This window comes from Rhopilema esculentum, chromosome 17, assembly GCF_057945365.1.
Source record: "Rhopilema esculentum isolate cy_ngs chromosome 17, ASM5794536v1, whole genome shotgun sequence".
NCBI lineage: Eukaryota > Metazoa > Cnidaria > Scyphozoa > Rhizostomeae > Rhizostomatidae > Rhopilema > Rhopilema esculentum.
Genome location: NC_142831.1, coordinates 6,060,704 through 6,079,104, shown reverse-complemented (window position 1 = coordinate 6,079,104; position 18,401 = coordinate 6,060,704). Strand labels below are relative to the sequence as shown.

At 35.6% G+C, this 18,401-nt stretch overlaps 2 protein-coding genes across 2 annotated transcripts; one reads left to right on the top strand and one right to left on the bottom strand.

Annotated features, from left to right (window-relative positions):
• Positions 1–460: 460 nt before the first annotated feature.
• On the top strand, positions 461–4,958 carry LOC135696585 (ciliary microtubule associated protein 1A). The gene is made up of 5 exons (XM_065216027.2): positions 461–1,728; positions 2,316–2,448; positions 2,971–3,194; positions 3,774–3,914; positions 4,571–4,958. Exons 1-5 carry the CDS (start codon positions 1,561–1,563, stop codon positions 4,652–4,654), a joined length of 750 nt encoding a protein of 249 aa, XP_065072099.2. The 5' UTR covers positions 461–1,560; the 3' UTR covers positions 4,655–4,958.
• Positions 4,836–17,545, bottom strand: LOC135696575 (periodic tryptophan protein 1 homolog). Its single transcript, XM_065216015.2, has 16 exons — positions 17,387–17,545; positions 16,823–16,881; positions 15,350–15,468; positions 14,397–14,488; positions 13,828–13,924; positions 13,454–13,564; positions 12,481–12,679; positions 11,657–11,753; positions 10,893–10,954; positions 10,198–10,231; positions 9,360–9,437; positions 8,600–8,690; positions 7,153–7,274; positions 6,236–6,341; positions 5,575–5,648; positions 4,836–5,023 (listed from the first exon to the last, which is right to left on the bottom strand). The coding sequence occupies exons 1-16, from the start codon at positions 17,441–17,443 to the stop codon at positions 4,886–4,888; spliced, it is 1,536 nt and encodes a 511-aa protein (XP_065072087.2). The 5' UTR covers positions 17,444–17,545; the 3' UTR covers positions 4,836–4,885.
• Between the last annotated feature and the right edge of the window lie 856 nt (positions 17,546–18,401).

The window sequence follows — 18,401 nt, the reverse complement described above, 5'->3', positions numbered from 1 at the left end:
CAGCGCACAGGCCCGTCAATAGAATATCCAGAAGCAAAACAAAAACAGACTGGATTGTATTGTCTGTAAAAAGTTAATCATTTCTGACCAAATACGATTTATCGGTAGAGAAAAATCGTCTTCGTTCAGTGTAAGTTCGTGTATCAGTTCCATGCAAAATATAAATTAATTCTAAGTATTTAATGGGAGGAGCTGAGGATGAATCGGGGATTTCATCTATAGTTCATCTTGGGGTCTATCTGGGGTTGCATTTCGGGCTACATCAGGGGTGCATTTGGGGGTAAAATTCTTGGCAAAAATTGTTGGAACACCTAAACAAGTATGAAATGGGAGATAGTCTTTATGGGAGAATACTTTCTACAAGATAATTCTCCCATTACATTGCTCTTAAATCTTAATAATTCATTATTGAAACGCCTTCAGTTGGACGATCAACATTAACACGGGGAGGGTACATGAAACATATAAGTGAAAAGCACTATGAATGGGTTACTAGTTGAGTGCCACAAAACACTGAAATTTTTATGTCCTTATCCTTATCGCGACTTCCATACATTATGAATGGGTTACGTGTCCTTATCCTTATCGCGACTCCAATACATTATGAATGGGTTACGTGCCCTTATCCTTATCGCGACTTGAAAAACATTATGAATGGGTTACGTGTTGGGTGCCACCTGATGATTTTGTCCTTATCGCCATCGAAACATTGTAGACGAACTGAATTAGCAACAGGCTGGATGCAAACAAAGCTTCCCTTTGCGATACTTCGACAACAAAACTTATTCAAACCAACCTCAAAATGGCGAGAAAATAATCTAAGAGTTGGCATAAATGGAGACCAATTTTGTTATGAACCTTAATCCAGTTCAGCTGTAAACAGTGACAAACAATGAGCTCCTTTTCTTTTGCATTCTTAAGGGACAAACTGTCAAAGAATGGTGAGGGGACAGTTGCCCCAAAGGCCTTAAAGATTTTGTTATTGACTGTGAACAACCCTGACACTGTGGAGTAATTATACCATGAAGGAACAGTGAGCCTAAATGGCCATAGCTCCCAAGGGTCGGGGGTTACATTGTCAAAAAACATGAAGGCGTAAAGGCTACATCCAAAGGTACCGGCTCAGTTTTTGCAAGAAAATCCGAATAAGCGGTAGAAAAGCAGCTACATGATGCAACTTCATGACATAGTTTACAAAACCTGGCATTGTCCTCACCATATACTCAGAAGGATTCAAAGGCCGTGGAAGCAAAAGAAATTACCAGCTGAATTCCTATTTGTGATTGTGCTTTAGCAGCAAATACATCAACATTGAACAGGGCGATAGCACATCCTGAAGCTCGATATTTGGGCCTACCCCGAGTGGTTATAAAATTAGACCTTACTTCAACAGAAAGGAACTGGCATTTTTAAAAGGCCAGTTAAGCGGAATAGTATATCGTGTGAAACTGCATTTCTAAAACTATTTCACTGTGACGAGCAGTGTAAAGTAACCATTGATCATGACGTCACAATTGGAAAAGCTTGTAATGTCAAATAAGAAACGGAGAATCAAAAGACATGGCAGCGGAAGAAGGCGGACCGCAAAAAAGGCCAACGATAGCAGCGAAAGTGAGAGGGCCAGGCCCGGCTAAGTATGGCTTGCCAGGCTTAGTCGGCTACAACAGCCACGATCCAACGAAACGGCGAAATCCTGCATTCAGTTTTGGCAAAAGGTTCATTATTAAGGTAAATCCTTCATTTTCTCGTTAAACTAGACCAATATCCTTTGGAGATTTAAAGTAAAATTTTCATTTTGGAAAAAGTCCTTAAGAAAGAGTAGAGGGCAGAGGCTTTTTTAAAGCACCGACTAGAGAAATGACTTGTCCAGCTCCAGCAAAATATCTTGTTATATTGATGAAATTTACAGTTCACCGGTCTGTCATGAAGTGCGCGATGCTGATAGCCAAAGCTGTAAACGCTTTTTGTGTATAGAACAGGACGGTTCTAAGTTGCTCGTCTTGTTTATATTAATTTTTTTAGAGAATCGTTACTTCTTCATAGGAACAAAAGCTAAACCCCTAAATGAAGTCTTAGAAAAAATCGACGATATGGCAACCAGGTTTCTTTGCATTGTGGTACTAAAAAAATTAGACGTTACATATCTCACAAACACAGTATCAAGTTTCAATATTTCAATTTTGTAAAGTTTTTAAAAAATTTCCTAGCATGACAACGGTCATGACACAACGATGACCTAACGTATAAACCTGACGTATAGACGTATATCTTGTATATCTAAAGAATTGTCGTATAAATCTTTTTCTTCCCTACAGCCAATAGAAAAATCCCCTGGACCATGCTACCGTATTCCGAATTTCCTAACAAAGACGGGTAAAGACACAGCCCCGTCATACTCTTTGTATGGAAAGCCTAAAGAGCAATCGAACTTTCTCACACCAGCTCCAGGTAAATTTATAAGACTATTCTTCTATGGTTATTCAACAAAATTTTAAAGACTGATAATATTGTCAGAAACAAAAAAAAAAAATTTGGATGATAAGATAAATTTTATATGTAGATATGAAGCTCTATTTGGCAAAGAATCCACTCAATTTCGATATGGGTTCCATACCTTGTTTGGACCTCCTCTTGACTTCTACATAAGTTCGAAACATCGTTACAGCAAAAATTTAATGAAATGGTCAGATAACAAGTGGAGTATTTTCAACCATGCTAGTCGGTCAATCTATAATCATCTGATTGGCCACTTTTAAGTGACAATTTTATTTTGACCAATCACATTGCAGCTTGTAAACACGTGTGACGGCATAAAATGGAGGCTTTCAGCTCTCATCGTCGTTAACAAAGCTTCAGCCTCTTAACAGTGTGTTATGCTGTATGCCAATCAAATTCCAGTGTAAATTGGCTAAGCCTTTATCAAAACTTTCAGACAATATTTTAACTAAAAAGTTCGGCGAACTTTTCTAGGAAACTATAAACCAGAGAAGTATCCCATCCCAAACGACCGCAAAGCGCCAAGTTACTCGTTTGGTGGCCGAACAACGCACGCAAGACAAGATGACTGGCCAGCAGCCAATGCTTACACGTTGCCTAGTTTGATTGGGCCTAACTGCATTGTAAAGCCATCGGCTGCGGCACATTCGATTAGTGGGAGACCTGTGATTGGCGCATACTGGGAAGATCTACAAAAGGTGAGAAATTGAATCAAACTATTGCATATTTTGGTCATGTTTCCATATTCCATCTGCAACTTTTCACTGTCTTTCCGCTGCAGCTTTCTGTAAAATTTTTTACAATCAAAAGCAAATTTCAAAATGAGGATCAGACGATGACAAAGTTTACAGAAAGCTGGATCAATGAGGCACGCGATTGGCTTAATTTTGACAAATCCGTGACTCTCACGTGACTGAAACTTCCTAGTAACGAAATTAAGCCTTCCTAATAAGTTAAATTTCAAAGCAAGGCATCCCTTTTAAACAGTAGAAACTCTGAGAATGCAAATAAAAATTTGGAGGTTTTGAAAATGAAATGAAGGCAGTATTGAAATTCTTTGACACTGTATCGTTTATAAATGAGATCAAAAACAGTAGTGGCTGAATGGCTGAAAAATTGCGAAAAATAATTTTTAAAACAAAATTAAAGAAGATTTGATAAAGTTTTGGCACTTTGACAGTAGAAAGCATGTTCTTTTAATGGACTCTGGTTAAACACCATGGTGGTATAAATAATTTAAAATATCTTAAACTAAAGTAGACTATTTTCTTTCACAGACACCTGGACCAGGCACATACAGAGGATGGAACATCAAGGTGATTTTGAAAAACAATCCGGCCTACTCGATAACAGGAAGAAATTTCGATGGCCAAGAGAAGTCTTTTACTCCGGGACCTGGGGCCTACAGCCCAGAGAAGGTGACGTCACAGCAATTTTACAGTCAATAAATTTCGGAAAGAAGATAGAGATTGGAAATAAAAAATAGTGTAATCATAAAAAAGGAATTAGTCAAGTGAAAGTTTGAGCTACAGTATTAAGTTTAAGGCTTATTACTGGCCAAATTTTCTCACTTGATTAATAAAATTGATAATATGAAGAAATTTCAGAAGGGGAAAACTGTTAAAAAAATTTTGAAAAATAATTTATCAGTTTTAGTTAAGTCTATGAACCCAAGTTACATGGAATTTCAGTTATGGGTTAACAACAAATTCATAGCTCGGCCTAAGTTACATATTAATTTCTTGATATTTTAGCAAGTCAAAATCTCTATAATTCTTAAAAAGAACAAATTATCAAAAAGTCTGAAAAGTGATCATCAAGTTTTATAATTTGAAGCAATTTAGAACTTTTCAGAATTATGAAGAACACTCGCTTTGAACTCATAAAGAGCTCACTGCAATGATAAGCATCTTCAAAATATCTAAATATGGATACTATGAAGATTCTGCGAATCACAAATTCTCAACAGACGATTTCATTTCAAATTATAGCCTTGCCTTGTGCATTGAATTGAAACCGATGGTCCTTACACATTATAGTTCAATTACAACAATTCAATTGTTGCTCTTTCCAGGTCTTGGTACATAGAAAAAGCGGACCGAAATTCTCATTTGGAATTCGACATACAGAACATATGACAACAGTAAGAGAGGGTTAAATTTGCAGAAACATTTGACTGCGTTGACGTGGAGTATTTATCTTAAATGTGTATGACACGTCCTTAAATGTCTCTTGGCAGCTGTGTTTGAAAGAGAAGAAAAATGACTTTCGCTGCGGTGTTTACAAATTAGCTCAGTTTGATCAAATCTTGTGAAATCAATAGGAATATAAAACCATACTTATCAACGTGAATCAAAAAGATAATATTACTATACTTCAATTCGTCTTCTTACTTCTTTTTGTTCTTCTTCTTTTTCTTTTTTACAATGTCCTTAGATTCATTACTAGTCCTACCTTGTAGACTTAAAGATGCAAAAGCATTTTCAGCAGACTCTGCATCCATTTCTTCTTCAACTTTCGCTGTTTCCTTAAAAAAGAAAATATTGATGTTAAAATTAGAATTTAAAGTTAAAATTAAAATTAGTCAACGGGTCAGGGAAAAACGGTTCTTGAAATTTGGCTCCATGAATAAGAGGCTCTGGGAAACGAGGCCCTGGGAGAAGAGGCTCCGGGAAATGTTAAATTATTATCAAAGTTGACAATTGTTGAAAACAAGGTCCATAACCCATCAAAAGAAATTATCATAGAAACAATATCTCGGAATTAAACATGTTCCAAACAAACTACAGGATACAATACTTGAATGAGAATTGTGCTGAATGCCTTAAACGAACGAACAAACGAATGAACGAGCGAACGAACGAACGAACGAACGAACGAACGAACGAACGAACGAACGAACGAACGAACGAACGAGCGAACGAACGAACGAACGAACGAACGAACGAACGAATGAATGAATGAATGAATAAATAAATTTATTGAGTACTTTAAGAACTCATTCATAAACGCCACGAAGAGTGAAATAAAAGTGAAATTTATCACTAAAAGTGATGCAGAAAACATCCTTAGACTTACCTTTTGCCGTGGCAATTTATCTTGGTCCGGAACATTTTTAGATGCCATATTCCTATTTCCAAAGTGATCTTTTCCTGCAGACAAAAAAATGAAAAATACTGAAATACTCTATTTATGTAGTTAATTTAAAAAGTCATCGTTTGGAGCTAGCATCTTGACAACAAAAATAGAAGAAAAGAATAACGAAGTTTGAAGTTTACATAACTAAACAAACATAAGGTATATTTTGTTTTTTCCAAAAATTGTATAACTGATCACTTAATAAACTAAATAATGTAAATTCGTATAGGTTTGAAGATGATTTTATTAAAAATAAGTTGAGGAAATCATAGAAAACAATGTGTGAGAAGGAAGAACCGCAGGATAGGCTGTCCGCCGGATTCTGTGAATCTTGCAATGAGTGTTGTTATGAAAGATATACAGGAACAAAGCAATACGACGACGAGAATCCAATGTCACGAAATAAAATTTTCAAAATAAATTAAATTTAAAGAATATACTAATATTTCGCCCCGGCATACAGAGCTTCATCATTAGGAAAACAAGCCTGGGAAAATATTAAATGAAAAAATTTATCGAAAAGATTGAATGAAAACAAAAAAAACTGCTAGCTTAGTGATGCAGAAAACATCTCAAGAACCTGACAAAATTATTTACCAACCTGCATGAGTATCAAGAAGGTCTAGGACCCTCACGCCATCTTTTTCGCCTCCAAAAACAAAAGTATAAGGGGCGTCTGGACAAGCGCAGGCGAAATGCAAGCGGCCCTAAAACAAAAGGAAATAAATCAAGGATTCGAAGAAATGTCATTGGGCCTAATGCTTCCCGGAGCTTAATAATATGAACAATTTTTTCGAGGTACAGGATTTGAAAATGGCTTTGAAAAAAGCAAACATTTTACAACATATTAAAAGCGTTTCGTCTGACACTCTTCATTTTTGGAGTCGATCTACATACAAACGAAAAAGCCGCCATTGTGTAGACAGAAGGAGTTCGTTTTCTCTTTTGGACTCCAGTGGTATTTTTCTTTAGGCTCGCGGCACTGATTGGTCAACTATACCGGTCTTGTGCTTGCGTTTTTCTGATTGGCCTATTTCGATCCACAATTGGGTATATATTTTTCATCGTGTTCTTTCGGACCCTGATTCTGAAGTTTTATGCTCTGAGGAGTGTCAGACGAAAAAGCTTAATAATAATAATTCGAATATCTATACGGAATGAAACATTTGAGCGAATGAATGCTGTTATCAATGCGTGTCCTGGAAAAGTAAAACAGTTAAAAATTCCCTAAGTTAAATTAAAATTTTATTCGAGGTGAAGCTTAGACGAGGAAATAAGGTATGTCCAAAGCAGACAACATTTCTTACCCTCTTACTATCATCATACCCTTTCTTAACAAATTTTATCGACAACTGATGATTTTTCCAACTAAAAAAAGCTCCCAACACAGATACACAACATTCACTTAGCAGATATGGTTGAGAGGATGATTTTTTACTTTTAATCATCCAACAGCCAATTATACTTCCCCTGCCAATTACGAATATCAACATAAACTAAGTTCTTTGAACAAATTACCATTTTCATATCTTTGGACATGACAAATGCTGGCTTTCCTTCTTTATAATCCCAGACTTTTATCGTTTTATCTGGAGAAGCTGTTACCAAACAACCTGATACTTGTGCACTTAGAGCCAAACCTGAAATAGAAACAACATTATATTAATCCCAAATAATCGTGCTTCTTGTTTGACTTGATAGGCTATTGAATAAACTGCTTCTACAATTAACAGAATGCGTGGAAAGCATTCAGATGTTAGCAGAACTTTGATCAAAAGCCTCGAAATTTTAACCAATTCACATCAGCTGCACCCCTCACATATATAATGGATTGTAACTGATAGCATAGATTTTTACTTTCTGCAAGAAGTGTGGTGCTGTCTCTGAAAAATCTCGTTTTTGATGTTACAGCAAAACCAAAAAGCCCCTTTAACTTCTAAAGTTAGAATATTCCTTAAGGAAGACGTAATAGATAATAAGTTAACGTGTCAAAAAGAAGGTTTGTAGACATTTGAAACAATATATTCAATAATTTGAAACATCAAGTTGTGATTTTGGTTTTAGAATTAATTCAATAACTTCACTTTCATTTCAAAAATATACATTATGGTTCGTTATGTTTCCTTAATTGCTATTCAAAATAATTCTTATTTAAATTGACTCAATTCTAACAGAATGGTGCATACGAACAACTTTGGATGAATTTCTAGTGTGTTTCCTAACGATCTACATTCTACAATCTTGGATACAGCCGTTAAGACAAACTCCTAAACTGATGCCTGGCACGAAGCTAGTATAGGCCAAGCTCTAGTCCCTCCCCTATTAAAGGTTTTTGTGTACATCAATTTCGGTGCAGTTTGCCATATTTTCCATGATTTGTTTGATTATTTGAGCAAAGATTGTTGAATAATAACAGAACTTCGTCCTATCAACGTACGAAACATAAACAAATGTTCGCGGGTTTAACTACAAGTACCAGAATGCACTGCGCCATGACGTAATTAGGGTCTATAGAGATATCAACATTGAACTGGGGGAGGAGATGGGGTGAAAAATCACAACATTGTCTGTCCAAGATTTTAGGTTGAAAAATCGAGTGTTCAACCAAAATGCAAAGAGTCTCAAAACCAAGAAAACGACTTTTTTGAGTGCTCTTGTTTGAGTGTTCAATAGAAATGTCATTTCATACTTTCTAAAACAGTAATAAAATCACTGTTTGAGCAAAGACTTCGGATCTATAACTGGATCTTAACATCTGAATAATTATTGCCCGCAATAAAACTACCACAATGGCTTTGACTTCACAGGAACTAAAACTGTAATTATATCTACTGATGCCAAAGCAGTAATTGGAAATCGCCTTTCTGTATAAAACTGCTAATTAATAGGAAAGTAGTCAGTACGTCTGGTGTATTTGATCGAATCATGTGTGGAATTCAACGATAGCCACTACTGACATGCGCACCTGTAACTGCGTCATTGTGAGCACTTATCTGGAAGACTGGAGAATCGCTCCTGACGTCATTATAGTAAACAGTGCCTTGATCAGTGCTTGCCTACAAGACAAAGCAACTTATGAGAATCCGATCATCCTGGAAAAAGAGGGCCGGGAATGGGCAGCCGAGGAGAGGGTGTTGAGAGGGGCGGGCCGGAGAGGGTTGGCCGGAGAGGATTGGCCGCGGGGGGTACGCAGAGAGGGGGTTCCAGTGGAGGGTTGCCAGGGGGAGGTAGCTGGGGGAAAGGATAGGCAGAGGGAGGTGTAGCGGAGGAAGTTTTAGACAGGAAGAGGGGTAGCCAAGGGGAGATGTAGCTGGGGAAGTTTTAGACGAGTTGAGGGGTAGCCAAGAGAGAGTTAGTAAAGGTAGGAGTAGCCAAGGGAAAGGGTAGCCGGGGTAGGGGAGACGGAAGAAGGGTAGCCAAGGAGATAAGAAGCTAGGAAGGCAAATGGTGGGAACCAGAGAAAAAAGAAAGATAACCGAAGAAGTCCGAGAGAGAAAACCATAGTTGGGGAACAGGAGGTAGGAACAAGATGTATAGTTAAGCGGTCGCCAATGTCTAAATCACCCGCCTATAAAATAAGACAAGGAACAGGCGAATCCCTTTGTTCCAATGATGATACAAGGTAATTCAATAGCGTTACATAGCAGCTGAACAATGATTTCTTTTTCATCTACGTAAAATATACGTAAAAGTCTTATACACAAAAATGAAGCTGCAAACAGTACCATGAAATTAAATGGTGAAAAATGATCCCACAGAACGCGTTCGATTTCGCCATCCATCTTCCAAGATTTTGTTCGACTCTATGAAAAAAGAGAAAATTTGATAAAATTTTCAACCTGTGCAACTGAACAGAATTCAGAAAAAATTCGATTTCCATTCACGAGAATGTACTTAAAGTAGCCTTGGCATCCACCCTTCGCAGACTACGATTTTTTACGCAGCACTGTGGCCCTAAACTGGACAAGAGATTGAGACGGTTTGGCTAGGAATATCAAACTCACAGAAAGAGATCTTCAATTTGTTCAAATAAACAAAAAGGTATGATCTTATAATTCATTGGAAAAACTTTTATCAACCTTTACTGTAGCGAATTGGTAATTTGTTATTACAATTAAGGAATTTAAAAAAATCTAATCAAAGCGTATTGGGTATAGCCTCGAAAAAAGCATTTACCAAAGATTGATAAAAAATATATAGTCTAATCATGTTGAAAAGTAAGGCCTAGCTAAACCTGTCTTTCAATGGAAGTAACTTTTCATCTATCTTAATGAATCTTTATGACAATAAATCGCAACCCTACACCAAAATATAATCGGTACAAAATTTAAAACCAAAACGATAGATAGAATCAAAATAATTTGTTCCAAAAAAACGTATAAAGAATTTTATAAGGTAAGAAAAATGTGAAAACTGTAACTTAACAAACAAATATAGATTTTGATGAAGGCATCCAGCAACTAACATTTCGAATATGCGAAATATAATGATAAATAGAGTAGTTTAAAGCCAATAGAATGTTTAGCTTTTAACTGAGTTTATGAAATACTAAAAAACCCTTACCTCGGGATTCCGGCAATCTAAAACATGTGCAGTGCTAAAAATCAATTAAAGAATCGAAATTATAAATTAAGTCGATGAGAGATCATAAGTTACAAAAAAGAAACAGGAAAATGAATTGGTCGTTTCCATCTTTCGGCTAGACAAGACAGGTTAACACATCATAATAATTGGAGGCAAAATTTCAGTCCAATGATTCAGTGAGGGCTTTTTGATAACTTTCATTTGATAACGCTGATAAACAATTAAATAGGTTCTTTATATAGGATTAGAACCCATTCATAATTCTATTGAAAGGATCGAGTCTGCCTGGCTCAATATTTTCAATAGGCTTTCCAATTAAGGGCATTGAAGCTTGGAAATCTAGAAAAACCAACTTTTCTTTTAGCATGGCTCCTTCCTTGTCACAAACGGGACAACAATTCATAGTACAGCCCTTTTGTATTTATCAGGTTTGAGTAGCAAACAGAAAAACAATAGAAGGAAAAACAAAACGACGAAGAATGATCGTAAAGGAACATTACTTTGTGATACCATGGAGTAAATTAATAATAATTCGACCCGGCATACAGAACTTCCTAAGAAAAATGTCTTCCTCGGAAGCTGGTCTTGAGATTGCAAATTAAACGAATAAAAAAGAAAAATTCGAGGATACTAATGAAGTAGACAATAAAATAGTTTGCAAGAAAGCACGTTACTTGTCAAATGATCCAGTGAGAAGAGACTGTGCTTCGTAAGGGTGCCATTGTAAACACTGAACCTAAACATTTAAAGTGAGGTTTTCAAATAAAGTAACATACTTTAATTATGAATGTATTCTATGTACAAACTGTACGACATAAAAAGAATTTGTGGCTACTTAAAATATTTGCTTGAATAACCATGTTTCTTATTAAATTAATTCAAACTGTGGCTATAGATGACAGAATATGATTCAATTCTTTTCAACTTTATACATGATCCCAATTTAAAGGAATAATATGGTATCCTCCCCCCTTTTTCATTTCCCCCGTTTCGATCAAGTTTACATAAGACCAGATTGACATGGATACGGTTCCATTAAGATTCGATCCCGTTTGAATGGGGTCTTACATGAGACTTCAAATCTTCGATATTCGGATAACGAATACAAAAAAAGAAGTGAATCTCCACTGAAAAGTTTGTAAAGTCAGACGTCTTTTTGCAAAGTAACCTGACAAATTATTACAATTTGTTTGCCTCCTTAGTAAACGGATCAATACTTTCAGAGCCAGAGGAACCTAGCAATAAATGATGAAAGTAATAAAAATGGCATACTTTAACAAATCAGAAAACATTTCATTGTCCTGCTCATTCATAAAATGTTTTGTTTGTCTCAGAAAAGATGGAAACGGTTAGAGAGAGGGATGCAGTCCCCTTATGTAGGGTCGTGCATAAGATCAATAAAAGAAGATTGCTTTATCACTTGCAGCGTAAAACTAACCTTATTTTTATGATGTGCCAAGGAATGTACACATTTGCATTGCGCCATATCCCAGAGTTTCACAGTGAAGTCTGCAGATCCACTTGCCAACACATTTCTGATTACAAACAAAATTATCAACTTAGTCATAATGGAGAGAATTGTTTATAATTATATCAGGCTCAGCCTTCTGCTAGTTATGAGAATTCAAAATGGTACGAAATACCGGAAATATTGCACATCCAACTAACGTTTTTCGTCTGACGTTTTTCGCATTGTCTTCACTTCTAGTGCTGTGAGGAGTGTCGGCTGAGAAGTATGTTTCAGAAATACGAGCTAATATTACGCTATTTCGTACTAGTTTGAAAAATATAAGAGTCTGCTTACAATTTTTTTAAGTAGAGATTGAGAAAGTAGAGCTGATTGAGCAGTCAGCTTGTCAATAGTTGCGAGATAAAATAACCAGTGCTCCAATGACAAGAGAAATGGTGATATGTGAGAGGTAAAACCAACATGCGTATCCATTGTGAACTCCAATTTTGATTTCCAAAGTTTGTGTCCTTCTGTCCCTTTCGAGGTTTTTACCTCTGGATCATTACCTTTGGAACTTTCACTTGATAGTTTTCCCTATAATTTTCGCTATTCCTTACACAATCAAGGTTAGGCCCATCATATCTTGACAGTTAGATATCGCTACTTCGCTACGTTGTCATTAATCTGCTAGAAAAAGCATGATAATATCGAAGATCAACTCTTCGTAAAGGGAAACCGGGTTGATCTTTTCAGAAGATATATAATTCTTACTCAATTGTTACGTAGCTTACTGACGTCATAAAATTACCCACCGTGCATTACGGTTCCAAGAGAGCCCTAACACGGCATCCAGGTGTCCATCATTAGCTGTCGTTGCCGCAGCCTTCTTCTTTTTCTTTTTACTCTTTCTTGGCTTTTTGCCCAAAGTATAAACAGATTCTACTGTGTCGACCACATCAAGATCCCATATCTCGATATGAGGATCCATTGTTCCAACGGCCACAAAGTTACCTACAAAGAAAATATTTTTAGCAGGACAACTAAATTTCTAACTCTGTAAATACATCGATAACGAAAACCCTCAAATTAGCCGCCCGCGGACTATTGATTCAAGTACTTTTTAGATGGGACTAATTCATGAGGGGCTTATTTGAGTGGTCAGTTAATCTAGAACTTATCATAGCTCGTTTTGTAGCTTTTTCTCGATTTTCAAGTAAATTTCAAATACAGTTTCACGTAATAACTCTTTCTAAAATATCCGATGAAAAAATAAACCAAAGCAGGAAAATATTTTAGTTCAAAACTTTGATATATTTGAGAGTGGGGGCTTAATAGACAGGGGGCTTATACGAGGGGGAGGGGCCAATTCGAGGATTTAAGGCATTACTTCAGAGAATCTTCCATCATATGTTTAAAAATTCATCATCTATTCATCAAAATAATATTACCATTAGAAAACACCAATCTGAAGCCTTCCATTTGCAATATTTTTTAGCTCTTATTCACGTCGCACTTGTTTTTAATTCGTCACAAGTAGAATGTCGTGTTTTACAATTCAAATAAAAATTACAAGAGATAGAAAAAAGGACATTTTGGACTCAGCAAAAAAACTTGAAGGTTTTCGGGAAAGCCACTTATTTTCAGACTCTATAATAGAGAGGAAAACTTTAAGGTATAAATGAAAATGCTAGCCTGTCCTGTGATAATGCTAGCCACTGGTCATGATTTCAATATGTTAGTTTAATAGCTATTATTTTCAGATCACCATATTTCATAGAAGCATACCTGACTGATTTTCTGAAGTAGGGTCATAACTCATCCACTCAACAGCTAAGGGAACTGATTCCAACAAAATATCATGATGGACATAAAGACTGCCTTCTTCGTCGTTATAAACTAGAATAAAAGATTATACGTCTAAGCTGTGAAACTCGAGAATCTAACACAAAAAATATCATCAAGATAATAAAATATTTTATTACAGAATTCAGTTTTAATTTTCAATAGCATAGCACACTAAAGTTAACATTTTTAGCCAGAATAGAATTTATATGAAAGGAATTATGCAAATTTTAAAGAAATCAGAACATATACAAAATATAATATTCCTATTTCATATAATATAATCAGATAGAATCAAAATATAATTGCGAATATACCATAAATCTCCAAATTGCAATATTCTTCTTCCATTTTGCCAATGGCAATGAGATTATCATTTGGTTTGATAAGAAAATCGTCCCTGTCTTCATCCTCCTAAATTTTAGAAAAAACAAAAACAGTTGAGCTCACTCTTGGAATAAAATGTTGGAATTAAAATTAGACAACAAAAAATTGAATGTCGAACCACAAAATGCAATCTGTATAAATTGTTGATATTGATATGAAGTTTTAAAAGATATATAAACAGAGATCATGAGAATTCATTTTCATTCCCATTTAAAAAAAACGATTTAAATTATCCAATTGAGTATTACAATGGATAAAAGAACAGTCTTGTTTTGGGGGTCTTGCAAAAGTAAAGTATCTTCCAAGACATTTGACTACTCATCATGCTTTCAGGGTGATGTGATTCCCAGTCACGTCCCTGTTTATAAGCCTGACTTTTGTGGTTAAAGACATTTCCTGCTACCTATGATTAAGTGTGCTTATGCAACCTTGTTCAAAATAACACCCACACAATTCCACAGACACAATTATTCAACAAAATCTATTGAATTACACTTACAATATTTTTCATGGTAATGTAAGGGTCATCTTCATTTGAAGCAAAGTATGTTAGTCCTGCCATGCCAGCACCTGTCATCAGCTCTCCATCATCTAAAATGTGATTTTTCCATGTGTCACTCTTAAGTTATAACAACATAGAATCTTTATAAAAAGGTGCACTAACTCAAAAGCACACTAAAATTATATGGCAATTGTCATGGTGACATGTTACATTCCATGTTAAAAAAAATCTATTCCATGTAAAAAAAATATAGTCAAAATCATTACTCTTATACCCAAACTTTTTGCCCTGTTATCCTTTTGTCTCCCCCCCCCCTTTACCCAACATAGAGAGGCAGTATCACATCTAATTGCAACACAATGAGTTTAGGCATCAGCAACAGACACATCAAAACACTTAATGCTATAAATTTTGGTATATTTCTAAAAAGATTTTGGCAAGTTCTACATATACAATATTCTTCAAAATTCTTTCAAAATGAATAAGGCATTCTTAACGCACGTCATTTAAAATTAAATGATTATGTGAAAAAATTTGATTCATATTTGTTATAAGCATAAGTTTTAAAGCATATCTACCACAGATAATATATAATGTATTCATTGACTAAGCAAGATTTCAGTTGTAATGTTCAAAGGCACTGCTTCCATTCATGAAAATAACACTGACTGCAGTCAATATTGTCCCATGCCTGCTTCTTACAAAATATTCCCCATATTCATGCATATTATGATAAAACTGATAAAGTTGCTGTTATGGGTAAAATGTTTAGATTTTCCATTCATGTATTAAAGCCGACATCAAGATAACATTTCAATTTTTACTGTACAAGTAAAGTGATTGTTCTGGTACATTTTTGGAACTGAATTCAGCCAGATGACAACAATGCAAAGATGTTGATTATAACCAGGGGCACAAAAATCTAATAAATGGTTAACAGATTTAATCACCTTCTTCATCGTAATTTTCCAGATCGTACTCATCAATTGCATCATCTTCCTCATCATTGATGATTGTGTTTTTCGTTCCTTCTTCTTCACCTGTTCCTTTAAATTTCTCTTCATCATCTCTAAGAAATAAATTCAGTAACATGACATGGGAATTCCGGCTGTGAAAAAATTTAATAAAGCTGTGTGTTGGTAGACATACCAAAACCTCTACGTCAGATTTTCAAGATTACCATAAAAACATCAAAAACATAAAATTGTTTTGTTTCAAGACAAACTGTATATGATATGATATGTTCAATAAACACGAATAAACACTTGGATATATATACAGAAAAGCAGATAGGGTTTGATTTTACTTATTGAGTTTGCAGCATGAAAGATTCTGGCATAAACTGACAAGGGGATCTTCAAATTCTTCTAGATGTATATAATCAATTGAATTTAGCTTTAGCTTTCTTTATGTAGAGAACAAGCTATCATGAGAACTTAAAAAGTTTCTAGGATTTGAAGTGTTAGGGCTCAGCATTTCTTGGTTGGCTTTTTATGGAAACATTCTACTTTTCCCTTGCTGTACTGTATTTCTGTTTGCTTTGATTGTGAATCATACATTAAATGATACATTTGCATGAAACTGCAAGCCAGAGCCAAGTCTGCAGCTGAAATTGCCATTACTTACACATGAAGAAAAATATTTCACTATTTGACACTTCTGATGAGACCTCATGTGTGTCAGAGGCTCTTTAATGAAAATGCAGTGCAGAAAATTGGTCAAATTTTCTTTGGGTTATAGCAGAACATGCACTACACAGTCTATCAGAGTACATTTGAACTGGAATGAGCATCAAGTGGCTAAGCAAGGGATAAATTTGTGAATTAATTAAAAGAATAAAAATTAACAAAATTGGTGATTGCAGGTCAGGCCAAACCATTCTGACTAAAATTACCCCATACATACACACCGTAATGCCTTGAACAAGCACCTCAAATAAGATGCCCCCTCGAATAAGCACCCACCCTAGAGGTGAAATTATTGAATAAGCACCCCTCTCGATTAAGCGCCCAACCCTCGAATAAGCGCCCTTCTTTCAACTCTTGATTAAGTGCCCATTTCTGAAGGTTGAAAGATGGGCGCTTATTCGAATTTTCAACGAAAACATAATTGGAAGGCAATTCAAAAAGAAAGATAAATGAACAACAACATTTGCACCCAAATCTATTTCTTAAATAAAGGCCTCCTCGATTAAGCACCTCCCTTGAATAAGCACCAACCCTGGAGCCTCAAAAATTAAAGAAGTGTGCAGGCACTTATTCAAGGCATTACGGTACAGCGCATTTGTTAAAAGTGTATGGCTATGATTGTTATGAGCTATGATGTCCTCATGACTGGGTTTTTAACTTTTTTGTCTGGGTTTTTAACTTTTCTGTCTGGGTTTTAAACATAAATATGTTAATCAGAAAGAAGTTTATACTAACTTTACTCTTTGTTTTGTTTCATTCATGAGCTCTTCAACATCTTCTTTAGATAGCTCTATCTAAAGTGAAAATTGACAACAACAAATCACATTCTATTGTGCTATCAAAACTAAAGGCCTCTAAAAGTGCATCTTCTTTTAAATCTCAAAGTGTATCAAATTCTTTTAAAATAAATGACACAATTTCAGTTATATATAGAACTTGTCGTCTTTGTAATTTCATTTAGAAAAACAACTTGAAAATGATGATGAGATGAGAGGACAACTTTTGTTTGGACGTGTTTAACAACATACATCATGATAAACAAAATTGTCTTGTGTGTTGAAAACAACCTTCCCAGCATGGATCAGGTTTGAAAAGTATGGTAAAATTATGCCAGAAAGTCTTTAAAAGTAAATGCACGCAGATTTCTGTGATCTCCAAATTTTGGCGAAAAGGGACATATTCATACCAAATCAGAGCCTAAATGACTTTTTGAACGAATAAATGACGTGATAAGTTCTTTTCATTTATCAACATTACCCAAACGAGACACAGCAAGCACGTTATAGTAACATTAAATACCTTATCTGGTGTCTCTTTTGCGATACCTTTTTTCACCCAGGCGGCACAAGTCAACATTTTCTATGTTTTTAACGTGCAACCACAGAACCAACATGGAGGAAAATCAACACATGTGTCTAGGCCATACAGCCTCGTTATCGGGTGCAAGCACGGTAAGGGGGCTTTCCGGGAAAGGGGGGGGGCTGTTACTTTAAAGAAAACGTTATATTTGGCTTACTGCCTCGTCCTTTAAATGAAGCATCGTTGAGATATTTTTTAATGAAGCACAACTTATTTGGCAATCAAAGGCGAATTTTCTGAAGCTAAGCATTGTACGTTAACGCAGTATCAGATGCTGTTATAGTGCTAACCCTTTCCAAGTCTCTTTGCGAAATTCACTAACACTTTCCCCCAACTCATCCTTTCTCTCCAGATCTTTGAAACTTTGGAACTTTCCTCCATCTCCCTGCCTCCCAGACACCTATCACCTATCTTTATTCAAAACTAAAATCAAGAACTTTGATCTTATCACCTGTCTCTTTCCTAACAACCCCCCCCCCCTTCTTTCCTCTGTTACGGCTTAGCTGTAGGCTCCTGGCCCTTCCCTAACATCATCGATCATAATGCTACTAGAAAAATCAGCATCAATGCTATTATATTTTATCCAACTGTGGGTGAATCTTTACAATAGTCCGAGGCATAATCTGTTCCCCAAGACGACTGGCTGCCATTGCATAAATGAATTGAGTATAATATATGCTTTCTTCTCTATAAAGTCAACAATAATATCCAACCACCTTACTTGGAATAGCCTCTCAGCTGAGCCTAAGCAGACATCAACACTGAGTAGTTTTAAACATTCTATTTAGTGGACATTTGTTTTTTATTTCTATTATAACTCTTTGATATTATTTCATGTAAATATATATACTGCTATAAATAGGGTTTTATAAGGTTTTATAATTACGGGTTTTTAAAGTATTATTAATTGTAATTGTTATTTTTAGTTAGGGCCCCTTGTGAATCAATTTTGCTG